This window comes from Electrophorus electricus, chromosome 14 (genome assembly GCF_041902795.1).
Source record: "Electrophorus electricus isolate QZ-2024a chromosome 14, ASM4190279v1, whole genome shotgun sequence".
Lineage (NCBI taxonomy): Eukaryota > Metazoa > Chordata > Actinopteri > Gymnotiformes > Gymnotidae > Electrophorus > Electrophorus electricus.
This window is the reverse complement of record NC_137510.1, coordinates 23,200,132-23,220,925: the sequence shown is the minus strand read 5'-3', so window position 1 is coordinate 23,220,925 and position 20,794 is coordinate 23,200,132. Positions and strand designations below refer to the sequence as shown.

General features: G+C 39.1%; 3 protein-coding genes and 1 long non-coding RNA gene across 5 annotated transcripts; all 4 read left to right on the top strand.

Moving 5' to 3' along the window:
• The first annotated feature begins 533 nt into the window (after positions 1-533).
• LOC145651189 (uncharacterized) lies at positions 534-2,958 on the top strand. Its single transcript, XM_081696531.1, has 2 exons — positions 534-905; positions 1,149-2,958. Exon 2 carries the CDS (start codon positions 1,508-1,510, stop codon positions 1,937-1,939), a length of 432 nt encoding a protein of 143 aa, XP_081552657.1. The 5' UTR covers positions 534-905; positions 1,149-1,507; the 3' UTR covers positions 1,940-2,958.
• Positions 2,959-6,053: 3,095 nt separating this feature from the next.
• LOC118242137 (cell adhesion molecule CEACAM6-like) lies at positions 6,054-8,480 on the top strand. The gene is made up of 4 exons (XM_035530731.1): positions 6,054-6,216; positions 6,684-6,956; positions 7,835-8,083; positions 8,374-8,480. The coding sequence occupies exons 1-4, from the start codon at positions 6,054-6,056 to the stop codon at positions 8,478-8,480; spliced, it is 792 nt and encodes a 263-aa protein (XP_035386624.1).
• Positions 8,481-9,795: 1,315 nt separating this feature from the next.
• Positions 9,796-13,514, top strand: LOC145651206 (uncharacterized). Of its 2 annotated transcripts, none has more exons than XR_014117009.1 (6): positions 9,796-9,855; positions 10,093-10,209; positions 10,649-10,695; positions 10,841-10,897; positions 11,031-11,072; positions 11,342-13,514. It is a non-coding gene; the product is annotated as an uncharacterized LOC145651206 (long non-coding RNA). The 2 variants fall into 2 exon arrangements; XR_014117008.1 differs by having other exon boundaries at positions 9,836-9,914.
• A 749-nt stretch (positions 13,515-14,263) lies between these two features.
• On the top strand, positions 14,264-20,653 carry fdps (farnesyl diphosphate synthase (farnesyl pyrophosphate synthetase, dimethylallyltranstransferase, geranyltranstransferase)). Its single transcript, XM_026999092.3, has 10 exons — positions 14,264-14,380; positions 15,092-15,232; positions 15,534-15,674; positions 15,789-15,869; positions 17,396-17,518; positions 17,785-17,873; positions 18,097-18,169; positions 18,674-18,751; positions 18,862-18,996; positions 19,506-20,653. The coding sequence occupies exons 1-10, from the start codon at positions 14,378-14,380 to the stop codon at positions 19,704-19,706; spliced, it is 1,065 nt and encodes a 354-aa protein (XP_026854893.1). The 5' UTR covers positions 14,264-14,377; the 3' UTR covers positions 19,707-20,653.
• Positions 20,654-20,794: the final 141 nt, after the last annotated feature.

The window sequence follows — 20,794 nt, the reverse complement described above, 5'->3', positions numbered from 1 at the left end:
TTATTTTATTTTTTTGTTGCAGTATTCTTTTTTTTGGCGAGGGGGGTAGATAAGCATGAAGCACTTTAGGATAATATTTTTTAATAATAATAAAGTACTTTATTCTATTTTCATTTGCCTATTTGTCTTTGTAAGACTATTGAACAGGATAAAGACAGGATAAAGACACAAGAGAAAGACCAACAGTGCAGGCTGGAGGGGGAAATTTGTTTTAAAGGAAAAAAAAGCATTGCTTTCTCCCCAGAAAACAATGCTTCCACTGAAAACCCAAACAGAGCCCGAGCAAGGGAGAGGGATGGAGGGAGCAGAGGAAGGGAGTGGGTCTTACATAAATAGGAGATAATGGCTCATAATGATGCTTAATGACGGACAGGGCTTTCCTTCAGAACACAAAGGGCAGTGGGAACAAACAAATGATAAGGAAAATAATAACAACAGCTAGCCCTGCACAGTGGTACAGCAGCAAGTGGAGCTGATGACGTGCTAAATAAAAGGCCCTAGCAGTAGACCCTCCTACTTCATTCTGTGCATCCTCCCCTCACAGGGTGGTCGACTCCAAAGAAATAATCGTTTTCTGTCTTTTTTATACTTTTTTTTCCTCCAAGTTCAATCGTTATTTACGATAATTAGACATATTGCATTCTCAAACATTTTTTAGCCATTTTTGTATACATCTTTTCACTAAGACAGTGTTAGAGTCACCGCAACAGAGTTCTCCCTTCTGCACTGTGGAAGCACTTCTTTAGTCTATTGTAGTGCTTTAGTGCTTTCGTTGTCTAGATTGCTCAGACACACAGGCCATAGTATGACAGCATTTCTCTGTTCAATGGTGGTGGAACAAAAGACTTCCAAGCCTCTTCCAAGTGTGTGGCTGGCTGGCTGAGACTTTGCAAATAGGCTTAAAGGTGAGAGGAGCATGAATCTTTTCCGTTTCTTCTCTTTCCACTGTTGGTGTTCATTTACATGTTAATGTGAATTTACATTTACAAAGGACTGAGTTCAGTCTGTATGTATCCAAAACTAATTAAGGTTTCATTTTTAACTGTTTTTAACAATATGAGTCCAACCTATTTGATATTAATTATGTTTCTTTGTTTAAATCTTTATGGCACTAACATTTCCTCACAAAACTTTCCAACTTCGTCCAGTCCTAGAGCAGAGGGAAGAACAGAAAAATACGTCACAGGAGAAAAGGTCTGACAGAGCAGTTTCAAGAAAGAGATGAAAGATGCCTGAAGCTTGTAATGTAGAACTGGTTCTTACAATCTGTGACAAGTTGCACTGAAATCTACCAGGACTGACAACTCCCTGCGATAACCCAGCAATTCACCATCAAAGCATCTCATCAGTAACAAACCAAAGAAGATGTTTTTGATCATACCTTAACAACAACAAAGGTACTGGTTACTGTTGTAGCATTGTTGAGGCCACATAACCAAGTTAGTCAGCTTTGGCACAATCAGCTAAGGAGGCTTTTGGGACACTGTGGGTGTGAACTGTACTCATCATGGAAACAATCCTCAACCCCTCTGTCCTGCCTGACTCTGAAACCCCTGCAGTGATCTATGACCCCAAGTCTGAAACTGTCACTATCCAGAGCAAGATTGTCTCTGTTGCAGGGGTCACTATTGTAACAGGAGGCACAGAACTGTCCTGGGGCTCCTGCATGCTGGCCTTTGGGATCTGGGGCACTCTTATTGGCCTGAGCATGGTGTCAGTAGGCCTATGGGAGTACTCTGAGTTAAAGAAGGGCAATACGTCCCACCTGCTGGTTCTGGGCTCAGTGGTTCTTGTTGCCAGCTCCAGCATTGTTGCCGGGGTTGTTGGGTTCCGTTGCCTAATGAGAAAAAGAGAGATGACGAGGAGAGTGAGAGATGAAGGAAAAGTCGAACTAGTTGAAGAGGAAGAGGGGGGTGTTCGCAAAATCGTGACTGTGTGAAAGTATTCCAAAAAGTGGAACAGAATGTTGGAGGGAAGCTGAGATACATCAAGGCAGCAAATAACAACTGTGTTCCATTAGATTATTTACTGCCTCTGGTGCAACTAGCCTGCTGTCAGCTAGCTCTTGTAAAATTCTTTAGTGTTCAGCATGACCTCCATATACTGCCAATACTTCTCTATGTGCTTGTAAATTTTCCAAACCATCTTTTTGCAACACTGATGAAAGGTCCACATTTGGTCACATTTGTTGGAAGCCAATATACAGAATCTTTGAAGTTTGTTTAATCTTATTTAATTTGTTTGAGCTCCTCAGGAGCGAGCTATTGTAGCATGGGATGAAAAACCTCTCAGCAGTATGAAACAACTTTTACTTCTGAATATGTGCCTGTACCAAAGTATATTTATTATATTATTGTATTGTATATTGTTGAGTTTGTTTACTGAGATCAACATGTTTGGTCACTATGTCATATCACAACTATTAACCAGTTCACCAAACCCAAATTTTTGGGTTCCTGTCTACACCCACCCTCACCTCTCGTTTTCTGAGCAGTGACTTTCTCAGAGTCTTTCTGAGCAATGACTGGGAGTGGCACAGGAAACAATTTGCTGAGTTTCCCGTAAGCAATAGTAGACACTCTGGCATTTCCTGTGTAATGCCAAGCTAAACATACCTAGATATCAGTTCAGGAGTTAAATATTGATTTTTCATTTTATGAGACCTTGAAGTTATAAGGCTTTTTACCAAATTTTGGTCATAATGGAGTCATTTACACAAATAAAAAATGTAGACAGTTTTCTCAAATACAAGTCAGAGTCAGATAGAACAGTAATGATCATTATATAAATATATAGCATTATGTTTCAAACAATTCAAGAGTGGGGATCATTATTCGATTTACATTAGGAGATGTTTTTAAAATAGTTATATAAACAGGGTTAAAATGCAATTTATATATGTAATGCTATATATGTATCTGTTACACTAGCTTTGTTTGATTAAAGGATGCTGAAAAAATTCAATTAAAGATTTGTCTCTCTATCTGCTATATATCTTCAAAGGTTTTCTGGTCAAAACATTATCCAAATAGATTTCTTGGTGCTGGACCTTTACGTTTAAAACAAATTGCTCTACATGTTATATTTATGTTAATTATAATAATCAACCTTTTTATATAGCACCTTTCATACATTAAATGCAGTTCAAGGTGCCTTATTGTGATGCTCGCAGCACAGAGGGAGCGAGAGGCGAGGGTGAAGCAAAGTAGTAGCAATAAGTGAAACAGAAGCGGCTTATTGCATAGGCTAGCACCGTGATGATGAGCGGCAAGTTGCTCAGAAGTCCACAGTGCCAACCTCAGGCACATGTGGGCTTAGATAAAGTCATGGGAAACACAGAACAGGTCAACTGGGACCGGGACAGGTACTGAGTGTGGGTGTGTACAGAAGTGGGCATGCCCCTTACACACACACACACACACACACACACACACACACACACACACACACACACACACACACACACACACACACACACACCACGCTTGTACTGATCGCTTGCAGCCATCGTTTGTATCTTTGTTTCTCCTCTATTTATCACTAAGCTCCACTGCTCACCTGTGTCTACATGCTTTGCGCCTTTACTGCAGTGCTCTTCTTTGTTTTTTATCCTTTCTTTTTCTTCACCTGTGTCAGCTCACTGCTTTTTTTCTGTTTATAATCGCTGCGGATAATAAAGAATCTCCCTTTCAGCACTCGCGTCTCTCTCGCTCCCTACTGCCATCATAAACATTCTCATGCTTCATGCTTGCTTGATATGCTTTATAAGAAGTTATCAAGCTGATTAACAGCAGGGGGTCCTCCGCATAGCTATGGAGTTTGATACCATGCTCACTGATGACAAGTTCAAGTGGCTGCATATATAGCGAAAACAAGAGTGGTCCAAGGATAGAGCCTTGCGGTATACCGCAGCAACTAGCCTGTGCATCATGTTTGCCTGATAAACTACACCAAGGGTAAAGAAGCAGATAGGTGTAAAACCACTTAAGAACATTTCCAGAGAGTCCAAGCCGGTTTTCAAGTCTGTCTAGAAGTATACTGTGATCTATAATATCAAATGCAGCTATGAGGTCCAAAATGAAAAGGGCTGATACTTTATAACCATCAGTATTCAACCTGATGTCATTAATTGCTTTTACCTAGGTGTAACGCCTGGATAAAAATGTTCATATATGGTGTTATTTTGAAGAATTATTTTTAGCTGATTGTGCACTAGCCTTTCTGTAATTTTGCCTAGAAAGGGCATATTGGAAATCTGTCTGCACATGTTTATGATGGCAGAGTCTAAGCTGAGTTTCTTGAGTTATAGTTACACCAAGTTCTTGCTCATATAAGTCATGTGGGGGATTTTCGTAGTTTTTCCACCACTGCTTTGAATTCTGTGTGTGTGTGTGTGTGTGTGTGTGTGTGTGTCTTAAATGTTGGTTTATACAAGAAAATATTTGTAAGATTGACTCTATAAAGGATACAAGAGAAAAAGGAGTCATGTCCTGCCCTGGCAAGTATAGTAGAATCAGACATGCTGTAGTAGCATATGCGAGTAACCAATTGGATTTCCACAGCCATAAACCAAAGGCCACTTTGCCATAAGGAAGTTCACGGAATAATTACCTTAATCCAGTGATGCACAGATCTGAGAGCTTTACAGGGTGAATGTGACGCCAGACAGTATGAAATAAAATAAATCACAGGAATCATGGATCGAGTTATAATGACTATTTGGACCATAGTCCTGCTGACAGGTAAACACATGCCAAAGATTTTAATCTGTTTTAGGCAGTATGTTTTTTTAAAGAAGAGAGTATTTTTCCTTAACCTGGAGGTGTTACACAGCTAAAGTTAATAAATAGCATGGCCTTAAAAGAAAAAGGAAGTTTACTACATTGTAAATTATATGCTGATCATAATCAATAATTTGTGCTGTAAGCCTTTTCATATAAGAGCTTATTCTTTATGTAGAAGCTGTTTTGTTCGTGCTTCAGAAAGGACAAAAATTAGACTTTTCTTACTGCTTATGACAGACCCTGACTGAGGGATGTGCCTTTCTTACCTTTATCGTTTATATAAGAGTCTCCTCTTGTAAGAGTTACTAATGATTTGTTGCTTTCGACACATCATTTTGGTCCTTTTGAATCTCTTAGCAGCTTTTGATACTGTAAACCATGAAATGCTCCATTCTAGACTTTCATCTATTGGTATTACTGGCTTAGCTCTTAATTGGTTACAGTCATACAGTATCTTACTAATAGACAACAGTTCATTTGGATAGGTACACACAAATTGTCCATTTCCCTAATTTGTACAAGTTCTTAAAAACCTCGGTTGTCTCTTTGACCTTTCCCTTCCTTTGAGTCCCATATAAAGTCATTCACCAAAACTACATTTTAACATCTGCTGACATCTTAACATCTTCATCATGTCTTTGCTCAGTGACAATGATGCAAGAATGTTGACAAATGTCTTCACTGTTTCCTGCATCGATTTCTGTAACTCTTTTTGTGGTCTCCCTGCTAAAATGGTCAGCCATCTTCAATACACCCAAACTCCTTACGTCGACCAAAATTGCTCAAGTCACACCTGTCCTTCAGCAACTTACTGGAACCCAGCAAGGTCTTCTGTAGTTGAAGCCCATGCACTTCAAGGTTCTACTTCTTGTTGTACATTCTGATATGCTTCACTGTTCACTATTGTTGTAAAGAATGGTTATTTGAGTTACCATAGCTTCTCTGTCAGCCCGAACCATTATGAACATTCACCTCTGACTTATCTTATCAACCAGGTGGTTTTGCCCAAATCTTTACAAATTGGAGCCTAATGAGATGATGAAAGATGTACGAGATTTTCACTGTTTTTCTGACAATGAGAATTATGAAAATACTTTCACATTCACAGGGTCCACTCAAGGACAAGATTTAGTACCACCAGGACCAATATATAGGGCAGTTGGAGAAAAAGTCCTATTCATCACCATCACTTCTCCACAGCTATCTCACATTGTCACATGGAATTTCATGAACAAGAACATTGTAACATTTAACCCACCAGCTACTGAGATGGTTGACCCTGAATACATAGGCCGAGTCAGTCTGAACAAGACTAGTGGAGCTCTGGAACTAAGCAATCTGATCATGGCTGACTCTGGAGTCTACACCGTAACCTTCACATCAACAGACAGTACATCACCACAACAGGGACATATTTCACTGCAGGTGTTTGGTAAGAAATTATTTTTTGCACGAAGAACTGTGGGTCTAGCATTCAATTTCATACCATTCAGAATAGCGAGGCAACATTATAAACATTACAATAACACCAGCAAGAAACAACAAAATAATCACAACAGACAAGTAACAATACAGTTCAATAGAAATGTAACAATTACAGGGGGGGCAGTGGTAGCTCAGTGGTTAAATTGTCAGCTAGTAATTGGAAGGTTGTCATCTTGAGCCCAACCGCTGACAAGCTGCAGCTGTTTAACCCCTGCACAAGACCTTTAACCCTCAATTGCTTAAATCAGCTAAATGTCTTAAATTGAAACACAGGCATTAGGCAGTTACTGCAAGAGGCATGGTCCTGGACTCTACAATTCTTACAGTGTGTAATAAAAATGACAAGAAGTGCTTCATCAAAATTTTATTGTAACTTTTGTAACTAATTTGAAACTGTTTTTCACTCTTCCTCAGAGCTGGTGTCTGATGTAGCCCTCATTGGCCCTGAATACATTCTCATTGAGCATAACTCTGCCCAATTCACCTGTGTGGGAAACGGCACCGTGATTACCACAGAATGGATGAAGGACAATCAAATTCTGGCTCCCAGCACAAGATTCATATTCTCAGCTGATAACAGAACTCTGTTAATCAATCCAATAAGGAGATCAGACAGTGGTGAATACCAGTGTACACTCAGCAACCCTGTCAGCTCAAATACGTCTAACTACAGAATGACTATTAACTGTGAGTTTGAAACAACATTTGCACTGAAGAAAGATTTGGAGATAATCTTTTTGAGGATAATCTGTTGAAAAATGCCAACTGTTCCATTTTTAAAGAAGTGCTTAGGGAGTATTAACAGTGGCCTGAGTAGTTATGGTCTGGTAATGTAAGAACAAAAAACTTGATTAAACTTCTCAGTTGTAAATATATAATACTGAATCATAGATGTAATTGAAGCAATACTGAAAACAGTTTGGCTCAATTAAATATAGAGTCCCAACTCATCATTTCCAAATGAGAAACAATGCTGATGGTAAGATGATTTAGATATTACAACAAACAAACAATTTTAAACAAACAATCTTTTTTTTTTTTTTAGCTCACACATTGTAGTACTGATGAGGTATATATGTTACTTCATACACTGTATAAATACAAGTGAAAGAAATGTTTCCTTCATTCAGTATAACAATTTGATTAACAAATTGAATAATTTATGCACTTGGGAAAGTATATAGGTAACACATTTATTATTCACCATTTCATACAAATATAATTCAAATTCTTGTTCAGTTCTTGGCCAGTTCTTGCTGAACATGAGTGAACATGAATATGAACATACTTTTAGATATTTTATAAGGTATTCTTATTGCACAAGTTAATCTTAGTTTTTAGGGGATATATGTGTTTTTCCTAATTTTTTAGCTCTTCAGTTTTTTCTTTAAACATTTAATTGTAACAGATACATGTAATACAGGTATGTGGATTGTATTACTGATTCATGCACCTTTAAACCAACAAGTAAGAGGAAAACTAGCCAGATAAAAATTCAGTCAGCATTTCATTTGTATGAATACACACATATGCCTGGCTGGAGTTATTCTGTGTGCTTGTTGTAGATGGGCCAAACGTTTGGATAATGGGCACCAAGGTGGTGGAGAAGGACTCAGACGTACTGCTCCTCTGCTCCTCCGCTTCACGACCTGCCGCCACAGTAACATGGACAGTGAACGGCATGAGCGCAGGACACTCCCCTCTGTATGTGGCAGAGAGCAGTAACCTGAGTCACAGCGGAGAGTACATCTGTACAGCCTGGAACAACGTCACTGGTCTCACAGCCTCTGCCGTACACTTTCTCACAGTGAAAGGTAAGGTAGCCAAACCCTAAACCTGACCATACTATCATTCCTGCCCCAAGTGTGAGCGTTATCTCTATGATTAAAGAAAGTAAAGTTGAATAAGTGAGATACTTGTCCATAGTGGTTGTTCAAACAGAAATAAATTACAGGCTATATTTCAGAATGAATTCTAAGATGTCTACAGGTATGAAGCTTGTTGAAGTAGCAAAACAATGCATAATATTTGTCCAGTTATTTCTAACGTGTAATGTGTGTGTGTGGGGGGGGGCATGCGCACATGCACATATGTGTCGATACAGCCTCTGAGCTGAGTCCTGGGGCAGCTGCAGGTATCGCAGCAGGTGTTATTGTGGGAGTGGAGGTTTTGATCGTGATTCTCTACAGCCTCATAACCCACTTTAAGTAAGTCCAAATCTGTCTTTGGCACTTCTATTAGCATGAAGTAATATTCAACTTCATTAAACTACAAACAAAAAAAATCACAGGATACGTTCAATGAAATGTTTGGTTTGAATGAAGGAAACAATGTGGATTCCACATCAACTACTGACTGAAAGTTTAAAAATATTTTGTAAAAAATATGTTTTTTAGTGCCTAATCATCATTGATAATTATGTTTTAGAAAATCTGCTGACCCTGCTGATCCTGTGTGGAAATTTTCAAGTGAGTAAAAAAGCACTAAAAACAAACAAACCATAAAAACAAACAACAGCAACAACAAAAAAAGCAAAAACGTATCATGGTGTCATGTTATCTGTTAACATATTTGCCATAGGTTACCATTTTCTGGTAATATTTGTGCTATATTGCATGTTACATTAAATGAAACACTTACAAAAGACTTACAAAAGTGCTTTGCCATCTACTCATAGAATGTATTCTAGCCAGTATAGTATGTTAGAGTACAAAATGCCATTGAACTTAGCGCTGAAATACAGGAATCAATGCTGATACTCAGACGAAGGGTGAAATGCACGAGCTCTATATCAGAAGATGTAGAAGAAGTGTAATAACAAACAATACCAAACAATAAGGACTAGCGTGCTAGAATTTCAGTTACTCAACAGTAGTATGAAAATTTCATAGGTGCAGGGTCAATGGTCATTTAAATATTCCACAAATAGATACGTTTTCAGTTTACATTCGAAGACTGAATGGAACTCTGCTGTCCAGACAGCCAGTGGAAGTTTGTTCACCATCTGAGTGCCAGGACAGACAATATTCTTGAAGCTTGTTTTCCATGAGAATTAAGGCATAGTGTTTCAGGCTGAGCTGTACTTGAGATTCAAAGTACTCAAGGTACAGATTGGGATTTCACCATTGTCATCATGTAGGGAGGAGCTTGTCCATTTTTGGCTTTGTAGGCAAACATCAGGGTTTTAAATCTGACATGGACAACCACGGGCGGCCAAGGAAGGGAATGCAGCAGGGAGTGATGGGTGACCTTGGTATGACCTTTGCTGCTGCATTCTGGATCAGTTGTAGAGGTCTGATGACCCATCGAGGAAGACCAGCAAATAGCAAATTGCAGTCGTGTAGCTTTAGCACCTGGGTAGCATCCCGTGAGAGAAAGGACTGAATCCTTCGTATTACAAAGGATACAAAGGAACCTTTGTTACAAAGGATAAATCTGCAAGACTGGGTCAGCTTTGAAACATGGCTTGTGAACAATAACTGGTTGTCCAGTTATGCCCAGTTGTGCCCAGTTAAAGTTATACAAAGTTATGCTCAGGCTATGAGCAGCTTCTGAAGGCGATACCAGGGAGTTCTCAAAAGAAACGGTGAGGTCATGGTGAGGATTGTGAGTTCCTGGGATGTACAGAAGCTCTGTCTTCCTGGGGTGAGCTTTAATTGTTTGGGCTTTCACTCCAAAGTTAGTTTTCAAGTTCTGCTGAAAATCACTGAAAATCAAAATTTCTATATATTGGAAATTTAAGCAATTACTGATCCTCACAAAAAAAATTCCATGTGCCTCTGATACTGACTGGAAATGTTTTTTAATGTTTTGGACCATGCAGAGAAAGACAAACAAAATAGAGACACAGAAAACAGTAACAGAATGAATGAGGAAGATAACAAGAACTGCACAGCATTCAAAGTCCAGAATGAAGACACATCCCATCGCCAAGCTCCAGGTAAGTGAGACTTCCATGAGGAAAGGGATACTTGGCTCGGATTGTCCAATCTTGGCAATGTCATGGTCAGGAGTTCAAGAGAGTGCAGTTCTCCCTACTTCCTAATTGGCTAGGTCAGAGTTCCCTTGCTCCGTGGATACCTAGTTCCTCTGTCCTGTTGCTTTACATTAGTGTTGGCCAGTTTGCCAGATCAGGGATGCAGAAGTGGGCACAGAGCATGCTGTGAAGATGCAGCATCTGGGTTCATATGCTTGCATACACTCTTTGCAGTATGGTGACATATCAAAGAGAGATTCTTGCAGCTACGCAGGGAAATGGGTGATAATTGGTCAAAAAATTGTACATTAAAAAGAAACAACAAGCCAATACATATTTTGGTGTCTGTATTTTCCAGTAATACATCTCGACATTTAAATAATATCTGTTTATTCATCATCAGGGAAAAAGGGACCAGTTTATCAAAACACAAAACCACTCATACTCCCGGTGAGTTAAAATCTTTTTAAAAAGCGTAATGTTCAGATATAAGAGACTACCATAAAATACTCTTATTGTGTTTCAGTGATGGAGTTTTATTTCAAAATACCTTCTATTTTAATAATCCAAACACAAATTTCTCATACTCTTTTAGAAAGCAGTAAAGACCCATGACAGGACAGTAAAGACCCATGACATGACAGCGTCTACTGTAAGAATTGTTTCTTATCAGGGGTTCTTTCGCAGTCTAACTTTGAAGAAAATGTTTGAAAATCAATACAAAAGATACAATGCATAAACATTTATTATGCTTGATATGTTCTAAATCTATTTTGGAATTGCAGGATTCCCACACATACTGCACCATATTACAGTAACGTCTGCAGGTATGCTGAAGTTAATTTATTGTACAATACTTCTATATGGCAGGGTTCCTCAATAGACCTGGTGAGCTCCATTATGCAGCATTTAGTCTCCCTATCATATACTGCATCTAATTTAAAATGAAAACCTGGATGGTCTGAATCTGATGTGTCATATCTGTGCAGCATGCTAGAGTCCCTCTGTTTATAGACTTTACTGATATAATTTTGTGAGAATTAGCTACAATAAGTAATTACTATATATAAAATAAAATAATCTCTTCTCTTTATAGCTTTTCAAGCACCAAGACAAGAGAAGGGGACTGTGTTGCTGTACACCTCTGTAGGACAGGCTCATGTTGAATAATTTCTGAGGTCTCATGCATATTTTGGAATACTGCAAAACTAATTTATCTATGAATTCTGTCACGTATACAGATATAAGCATAGCAGACTGTTATCATAACATAGAGATATGTCGCCCTCTTGTGGATTGTATGGATTTCTTAAGCACAGTTTCAAGAGAAACCACACACAAAACAATAATTAATATTACATTTACCTGTTCCTTTTATCCAAAGTGACTTACAATTATGATTGAGTACAATTTGAGAGTCAAGGGCCTTGCTCAGGGGACCAACAGTAGAAACCTGGCAGTGGTGGGGCTTGAACCAGCAACCATCTAGTTACAAGTCAAGTACCTTAACCACTGCCACTCACTTATAAGATATAGTTTTATATCTTAGTCCTATATTTCTTTTTTTTTTTTTTTTTTCCAGTTAAATGAAGTTTCACTGAACAGTAATATATATTTACTTTATGAAGATTTTTATCACCTTTGATAATATATCAAAATCATTAAGCTTAACATTATATTTTACAAATGAGCTCATGTTTTGAATTATTGCATTGAAATGACTCACTGTAATTAGGACTTTCACATTCTGATCTGATGCTAGCATAACAGTACAAAACAACTCAGTGAGAGACAGATAACCTCTCTACTCCCTCAACATGTGAATGTCTGAAATAATAATTCATGCTGGTTAAAGCTGCAAAAGTGACTTAGCAGTGAGACATGCTGTTGTTTTAGTTGTTATATGATTTATTATGAATCATAATAAATAGCAAAAGCATTTATTTTCAATATTTCTTAGAATTTGTGACATATCATGGAGGCAGGAAAAATGTAATGTCACTAATAAAACATTATCTTATAATTTTTAAAACAGTATTTACTCACACATTCCTGTATAATTAATTACACAATGGTGTACAGTTTAACAGATTCCCTACTCTAATACACTTTACTCATTGTAATGAAACGTGAGAGGTTCAACAATATATACTATATGAACAAACGTATTGGTACACCTACACATTACACCTACAGGATCTTTTATGATATTCCATACTAAATCCATAGGCATTAATATGGATGTGATCCTGTCTTTGCAGCTTTAATAGCTCTCACTCTTCTGGGAAGGCTTTCTAGAACATTTTTGAGTGTGTCTATGGGAATGTTTTCTTCATTCATCTAGAATAGCATTTTGAGTTCAAACACTGATGTTGGATGAAATGGCATGGCTTGCAAACTCCATTCTAGGTCATCCCAAAAGTGTTTGATGGGGTGGAAGTCAGGGCTCTGTGCAGACCAATCAAGTTCTTTCACACTAAAGTCACCCAACCATGCCTTTATGGACCTTGATTTGTGCACTGGGGCACAGTCATGCTGGAACAGAAAAGGGTCTTTCCCAAACTGTTCCCACAAAGTTGGAATGCCTTGGTCCAAAATGCCTTCGTATGCTGAAACATTAAGATTTCCCTTCACTGGAACTAAGGGGCTCAGGCCAAGTAAACACAACTCCATAGCATTAACCCTTCTCCACCAAACTTTACAGTTTGCTCAATGCAGTCAGGTAGGTAACATTCTCTTGGCATTTGCCAAGCCCAGACTCATCCATCAATCTGCCAGATAGAGAAATGAGATTTGTCAGTTCACATGACACATTTCCACTTCTCCAGAGTCCAGTGGCAGCATGCTTTGTGCTATTGTGCTTGATGATGTAAAGTTTGCATGCAGCTGCTCAGCAATAGAAACCCATGAAGCCCCTAGTGCACAGTTTTTGTGCTGATGTTAACGCCAGAGGAAGTCTGGAACTCTGCAGTGAGCACTACACACTTCAACGCTCGGCGACCCCACTATGCAACTTTACGTGGACTACCACTTCATGGATGAGTTGCTGTGGTTCCTAACAGTTAATTGTGGAATATCTAGGAGGAAAGAAATTACATGAAATGACCTGCTTCAACGGTGGCATCCCATTACAATAATCAAATCAAATCAAAATGTATATATATATCACTTTTTACAATAGATGTCACAAAGCAGCTTTACAAATGTCAAAGTCCAAGCCCCCAGTGAGCAAGCCAAGGGTGACAGTGGCAAGGAAAAACTCCTTAGAGTTTTAGAGGAAGAAACCTCGAAAGCAAACAAGACTAAAAAGGGGGGGGGGGGGGGGTCATCCTCCTCTAGTCGAATACCACGCTCAAACTTAGTGAGCTCTTAGCTCTTTCACAAATGTTTGTAATGCATGTCTAGGTGCTTGGTTTTATACACCTGTGTCAATGAGACCCATTACTTTTGTCTATATAGTATATTTTGTAGTGCTGTAACACTCCAGAATGAGAGTTTTAGTAAGCAGCAATGATTAATAAATAATGTTTTGGTAATCTCCAAATTTATGTGAACAACTGTGAGAAAAGGTTATTTGTTCACCTGAAACTCAGTTTTCCGACCATTGTCCTGACACTTGAGAACAATATATAGAATCATATATTGTATATACAGTGTATATATGCAATATATAATTCATGTATATACAGTCTATGGGTGCAACGTACTCTCCCTTGCACAGGATTGGGTAACAGTCACAGACTGTTTACTTTCCTTTGACTTTTGCAACGTCAGATGGCTCAACTGACATCTACCCCGCCCATATAAATTGTTCATTGGCCGTTCGCTCTGAAGCCCATCCTCGTCCGATTAGTCTAACCAATGGAGTCCCTGGACGTCATATGAAGCTTTTCGATTCACGCACCGGTACAACAGGCGCAGGGTCTTTCGGTACTTGTAGTATACAGGTAAGTGCGTAAATGCGTAAAACCCGCCCATTTAACCTTAAAAAACTACAATAACAACAAAGCCCTCCAACCTGTGGGAAGTCGCATCTTTTCGTACGACACTGGCAGGTAAAATAAAACCACCGTCTCAAATAAGTGACAGGTTATGTTTTGGCAGTCACTATCTTGAACGGGACAAGACCGAAATGGTAAGACGTGACGTTGGAATAATTTTCCTTTCTTATTCGCTTTGCAGTTCACATATTTATACGAAGTCTCTTAACGTTATGTAGCTGGCAATCTTGGAAGTAAGATTAACCTTTCTTAGCCTAAAGTGCACGTCCAGCCTCTGTTGCCGGTATATGAAGTCACTTCTTAAAACAGCAGTAAGATAAATAATATTGAATTACGTATGATTTCCATTTGTTACAGAGCAGGTTTCTTTTTTATTAATGTCAACGACTCGATAAGAGCCATTATCGTTCCTGATAATCAGATAGCGTTACATTATGAAAAGAAAAAATCTTTTTGCTTGTGCATGTATATTTGAGTATGTGGACTGCCCACGTATCCAAAAGCTGTGAAACAGACAATCCTGTCAGTTTTTTAAAAATGTATTTATTTGTTTGCTTGTTTGTTTGTTTGTTTGTTTGACTGTCTAGGCCAGAAAACATGGGAGTTATAGTAATCTATAGTAATCTGGCTAAATAGTTACAATGAATGTGTATTCCTTACCGTTTGTTATGTTTTGCGGGATGCTGTCTGTATTGCCCCAGGCTCACTGTACTTTTGCTTCTTGTTGTAACTTTTCCTATAGGTACAGACAGAACTATGGATCTGTGGAAACTGACATGAAGAACATTTTTGTATTGCACTTTATAATGTGATCATTATTGCTTTCTATATGCCAACATTTTCAGGGGGACAGCAACTGCAGAAACACTGTCCAGTTGTCGGACCCTCAGCTCTTTGAGAGACAGTTTGAGAAGATCATGTCTGAATTAACAGAGCAGGACATGACAGACCCAGTCCTTGCTGATGCACTCAGCAGACTTCGTGAGGTGCGTACACACATCTTCAAAGAGCTGCCATGGGCCAGAAAAAAAAGTTTTTGCCCTTATCTGATTTTCATCTGCTTGCATACCCAGAAAGGTGTTATAAACGTAAATAATTACGGGAGCTTCTTGATGGGGGGGAAAAAAAACAAAAAAAACAACCAAGCAAACCAAAAACAGTTCACTGCTCTTAGACCAGTTTGAACTTTCATCTTATATGCCTCTGAAGTTGTATATGATCTCTTATACTAGTTGGTTCTAGTTATGTTCTGGCACTTTGGTTTGTAACAAACCACTCTTTCTTTAGATTCTATTGTACAATACTACTGGAGGCAAGAGGAACCGTGGCTTGTCTGTGATTGGTTCACTGCGGGAACTTGTTCAGCCTGCTACTCTATCATGTGAAGAGGTCGAGCGTGCCCTACTGGTCGGATGGTGCATCGAACTGGTGACTGCAATGCTTTTCTTTTAGCCTCTCACCACTCCGTGAGGAGGGACAGAATGTTGTTGAGCAGTGTACACATGTGGTTCTTAACATCTTTCTTCCACCTCCATTCTTTAGCTTCAGTCTTTCTTCCTGGTGGCTGACGACATTATGGACGCCTCTTTAACACGGAGGGGTCAGCCTTGCTGGTATAAGAAGGTGAGACTGTAGTAGTTTTTTTTTTTAATCTCAGAGTACATCCTGGAGCTTTTCAGAACATGGCTTTTCTGCGGTGTCACTCAAGGCTGTTTGATGGCTCCTTTAAATGGCTTGAATAACAAAACATTTGACTGTATCTGTCTGCAATGTGTTCCTTTTTAGTTAAAACGTAAATGATCAAAATGTAATCCTACATAAAAATTACATTCATTTGAAAGATATTACATTTAGAAACTACAAGGATAAAAGGATAAACAACTTTTGCATATTAATGACCCAAGCCAGAATAGTAGTAGTGGTAGTCTTGCTCACTCAAGGTTTACGCTGTAACTGGGACAAGAGGCGTATAGCCTTTCTGATGACATGACCATGGTGGCCTTGTTTGACGACCTCAGTTTGTGTGACCTAATGATGAGAGGAGCTTTCACAGTCAGAGAGGGTCTTTCTAAGCTCAGCCTAGACTTTGTGACATGCCTATGGTGTTATGCTGCACATAGAGTTATTTTAATGTTATTTATCTTTAGCACCTTTTATTTTCCTCATGTCAAGCAGGACAAACAGTTATTGCAATGAAAGTTCTGTTGAAGTTTTTTTTTATATGAAGAGATAAGATATATGTTTTTGTTTTTAGTTAAACAGTGTGAAATAAAAATGAAAATAAAAATTTAAGCACAGCTATGAAGCCGGGAAAATCTTGAAGTCTAGAACTCAGTAACGTGTCTTCATATAAGCCAGCATCTTGCATACATTCGCTTTGATGTGCTGTGTTAATTTTTGGATAAATGGAATTGTCATATCAGTTCTTTCATGTCACAGTAAATTTAGTTTTGAACGTTGCAAAATTAACATTTAAAAGCAATTCAGACAATCTTCTGTCAATTGACAATGCTACCATCTGGTGTGATATTCTTTCATCTTCTGGAGTGTCGGCATTGTTTGTTCTCAACATAATACAGAAATTGCTTGAAGTGTACAAAAAGATTATTAGAATATTGTCAAATTTAAAAGAAATGACTGTAGTAGTGTGCAGACGTGCAAGTGCGTGTGAGCCCCGTTCAGCAGTGCTGACTCAGTCCAGCCTCTGTCAGCAGTGCTGACTCAGTCCAACACCATTCACTGCAGAGCCCTACTCGGTCATTTTTAGTGCCTGTTTTTGGTCAGGTGTACTTTATTTATACGACTTTAGCAGTCTGGATTGTGAACAAGAGGAGGATCTTTTTATAATCCCTCAGAATTTATTAGGAAATATTAAGTACTAGTTTGCTAAACAAGTGGTTTTAGCTTGAAGCTGAAAGAGAAGGTGGTTAGTTGAACCAGGTCCCTAAAATATGTTACTTATAGACAGTGATTTAGCTTTATTCAGATTATGCTTAATCAAAATATTTTTTTTATTTAATATTGTCCAGAGAGGAAGGAATTGCTGAAATGAAGACCTTTTCCAAAGGCACTAGCATTATGTTACTGAGTGCTGTTTGCACAAAGTGCAGTATTTGATTACTGAATTGTAACCATTTTGCAACTCTCAGGAAGGAATCGGGCTAGATGCCATTAATGATGCTTTTCTCCTGGAGGGGTCCATCTACCGTCTTCTACGCAGGCACTGCAGAGGGCAGCCGTACTATGTCCATCTTTTGGAGCTGTTTACTGAGGTGAAAAGTCTTCATAAAATCTTATTTATGCACATACATACATACACACACACACACATATATATATATATGCTTGCTCAAACAAATGTGTGTAAAATTTGCTTAGTAACTTGACAACAAATGCATGCACATATATATTCAAACACAATCATGAAACCAAATTTTTGCACAAGCACACACACCACAGACAAACACAGGCTTTTCCTGTGCTCCTACTCCAGAACTGCGTGGTTGTGTTCTAAATCACAATGGGTAATTTCCTCCAGACCTCCTTCCAGACAGAGCTGGGTCAGGCCCTTGACCTTATGACAGCACCCCCAAACAAGATTGACCTGGACCGCTTCACTGTAGAGAGGTGAGACAGGGTGGAGGGTGCACAGGAAAGAAATATGGACAGGGGACTGAGTAAAATGGACAGATGAAAGGAAAAACCCCACTACACGTGCTACAGATTACAGCATTAGTGTGAAATCCATGTGGACTCGTCATGGAGGTGCCACGTTTATCATCATTGAGTTTTGGGCTCTTCTGATAGGAATGCAAATGCATTTATTTCTTGTTTTGTGTGCTCACGGCAGGTATAAAGCCATAGTGAAATACAAGACCGCTTTCTACTCCTTTTATCTCCCTGTGGCTGCAGCAATGTACATGGTAAGAGTGTGTGTACATGGTTTTACATGGTTTTACACAGTGTGCATGGTGCACAGGCGGTGCAGTAGTTCACCAGTTTCACCATGTTCGTTAGCCAACTGGGAGTAGTGTACAAGAACATTTTTAAAAAGTGCAGAGAAAAAGAAAAGGTAGGTTCTGTCATACTTAAAGTTTAGTAATATGAATCATATGCTACATTGGCTTGCATTGATGGTATCATCATGCTGATACCCCTTATTTATACAAAAACAAATATTTATATTTTTAAGCAGATGTCATAAATAATGTTAAATTACTGTTAAACTCCACTTTCTGTAATAATACTGGAATTCACCCTTGTAGGATCCTGTCTGGGAGTTGGCATGTGGCATACTTACCAATGCTATTCCCCAGCACTAAAATGGGGACTAAATGAGTTTGCTTGTCTCATTGAGTACTCTTTGTGTATGTGTGCACGTGCTCACACACTTGTTACAATGCTGAGCTTATTGTTATTCACCACAGGCAGGGATCAACAGCGAGCTCGAGCACAACAATGCCAAACACATCTTGCTTGAAATGGGAGAGTTCTTTCAGATACAGGTACTGCCCTAGGTTTAGCCTGTTATTCAGATGTCCACACTGGACATATTCCCCCATTCATTCACTAGTCTCCTTATGATAGCATGGGTATCCTGACGTGTTGTTGCCAGGACGATTACTTGGATTGTTATGGTGACCCTGCGGTGACGGGAAAGATCGGGACTGATATCCAAGACAACAAGTGCAGCTGGCTGGTGGTCACAGCACTGAGGATTTTGACCCCTGAGCAAAGATCAGAGCTACAGGTGAGAGAGTGGAGACGTATTGAAATGTTTAAAATGTGTTTAGCTGTGAATCTTGTATCCGTTGACCTCAGTCGTCTTTTTGTACCTGTTAAATTGTGAGTGGGAAGAAACTACAGAAATACAGAAGGAAGCGGTTAGTCAGAGATTGGCACTGCATTGCTGCCCTTGTTTTTATTTATGGAAAATAGTATCCCCCTGATTCAGTGGAGCAGCAGAAACTATTTCAGTCCACTCTCTGCTGAAGTCATATTCTGTTGGGCCCAGATGTCATTGCAGAACTCCTCACGCTGAGGATTGAAACCACTGCACTGCGCAGGAGAGCTTCATATACCATTCTGAATCTGGAACGCCTGAATGCCTGTTTGGGTTTTTGGTGTGTCTGTCAGCCTGCGTCTTTAAGGCTAACAAACGTGACCCATCCAGCCATTATCCTTGAGTATCTCACTACTCCCCCCCCTCCCTCCCTGTTTGTATCTCTCTCTCCCTCTCTCTCCCTCTCTTCCTCTCAGGCGTGTTATGGCCGCAGTGATGCTGAGAGTGTGGAGCGAGTGAAGGCACTCTATGACACTCTGGAATTGCCCATCCGATACCACCGATATGAGGAGGAGAGCTACCGGCGTCTCCAGGGCCTCATCCAGCGTCACGCTCAAAACCTTCCCCGTGCTGTTTTCCTTAACTTTGCCAAGAAGATCTACAAGAGGAACAAATGAGGCAGGACTGTGTGGACAGGACATGACTAAAGACTTGGACTTTTGTAGTGATTCAGCTCAAGCAGACCAGCTATGTGAAGTGTTTCAGTACAGCATGGCACAGGGTTGTACAGAGGAGGTAGTACATCTTGTCAGTAGTGTAAATACATTCTCAAAATTGTAGATATGTTTATCTTAAAGACTTTTATGTCATAGTCATTTTCACATCTGTTGGAATTTGAGATTTTGCATATTATCCCAGCTATTATCCTGGAGGATAATGTTTGACACTGTTTGAGCGAAGGAAAAAAAAAAACGCTGGACATTTTAGTTAGATTGTAAAATAAATATCTATGATTGTTCTTACTTTTTAATGCTTATGTGGGCTAAACATCTAATTACATGATTCCTATCCAGTACCATGAAAAAGGCTTTAGTATAAGACTTGTACACTTCCTGAATCTATTTATGAATGATTTATTGCATTTTCACATATTACTATTGATCTATCTGAAAATCTAGCAGTGGTCTTTAGCTTGTACAAAAGGCTAAAGATAAGCCTTATTTGTGCTACTTTAACAGGGCTTTCTGTAAGAAAGAAGCTGTGTTCAGGCTGTTTGTAAGGGCATGGTGCCAATCTCATTTCTTACTGTGTCTTAACTCAGTGAGTGGGTTCTTTATTGGGTTTTGTCCATTGCTAGGCATTAATTCAACTATTCAATTTTGTAAAGCTCTCAAGACAAACCATAAAGCATTTCCCTGCACTGCACAAATCTGGAAGAAAAGTAAAATCTTGTGCAAACCTGACCACCTTTTTGCAAAATTATGAGTTTAGATACAAAACTTGCCATCCGGTCTTTACATTAATGGTGCTGTATTTAATCCCTGTCCATGTGTACGCTCTCACTGAATCATTACTCTAAACCTGAATAGCATAAGTAGCGATTTCAATAAAAAGATGAAATGCCTTCAGAGTTTATATTATGTGTCGAAGCAACGTGTAACCGAGTCTATACTGCATTCTGGCAAATGGATATGAAGCGAGAAGGTGCATGTGGACCAGGCCTGAGTACAAAAATAGATGATGGAGATGCCGAGGGGTGTGGTTA

Excerpts from the sequence above, each read along its gene's own strand:
- LOC145651189 (XM_081696531.1), top strand. The coding sequence starts at position 1,508 with ATGGAAACAATCCTCAACCCCTCTGTCCTGCCTGACTCTGAAACCCCT.
- LOC118242137 (XM_035530731.1), top strand. The coding sequence starts at position 6,054 with ATGGTTGACCCTGAATACATAGGCCGAGTCAGTCTGAACAAGACTAGT. Across the intron at positions 6,217-6,683 it reads TATTTCACTGCAGGTGTTTG|AGCTGGTGTCTGATGTAGCC; the intron begins GTAAGAAATTAT and ends ACTCTTCCTCAG. Across the intron at positions 6,957-7,834 it reads CTACAGAATGACTATTAACT|ATGGGCCAAACGTTTGGATA; the intron begins GTGAGTTTGAAA and ends TGCTTGTTGTAG.
- fdps (XM_026999092.3), top strand. Across the intron at positions 17,519-17,784 it reads TTTTGGAGCTGTTTACTGAG|ACCTCCTTCCAGACAGAGCT; the intron begins GTGAAAAGTCTT and ends AATTTCCTCCAG. Across the intron at positions 18,170-18,673 it reads TGGCTGCAGCAATGTACATG|GCAGGGATCAACAGCGAGCT; the intron begins GTAAGAGTGTGT and ends TATTCACCACAG.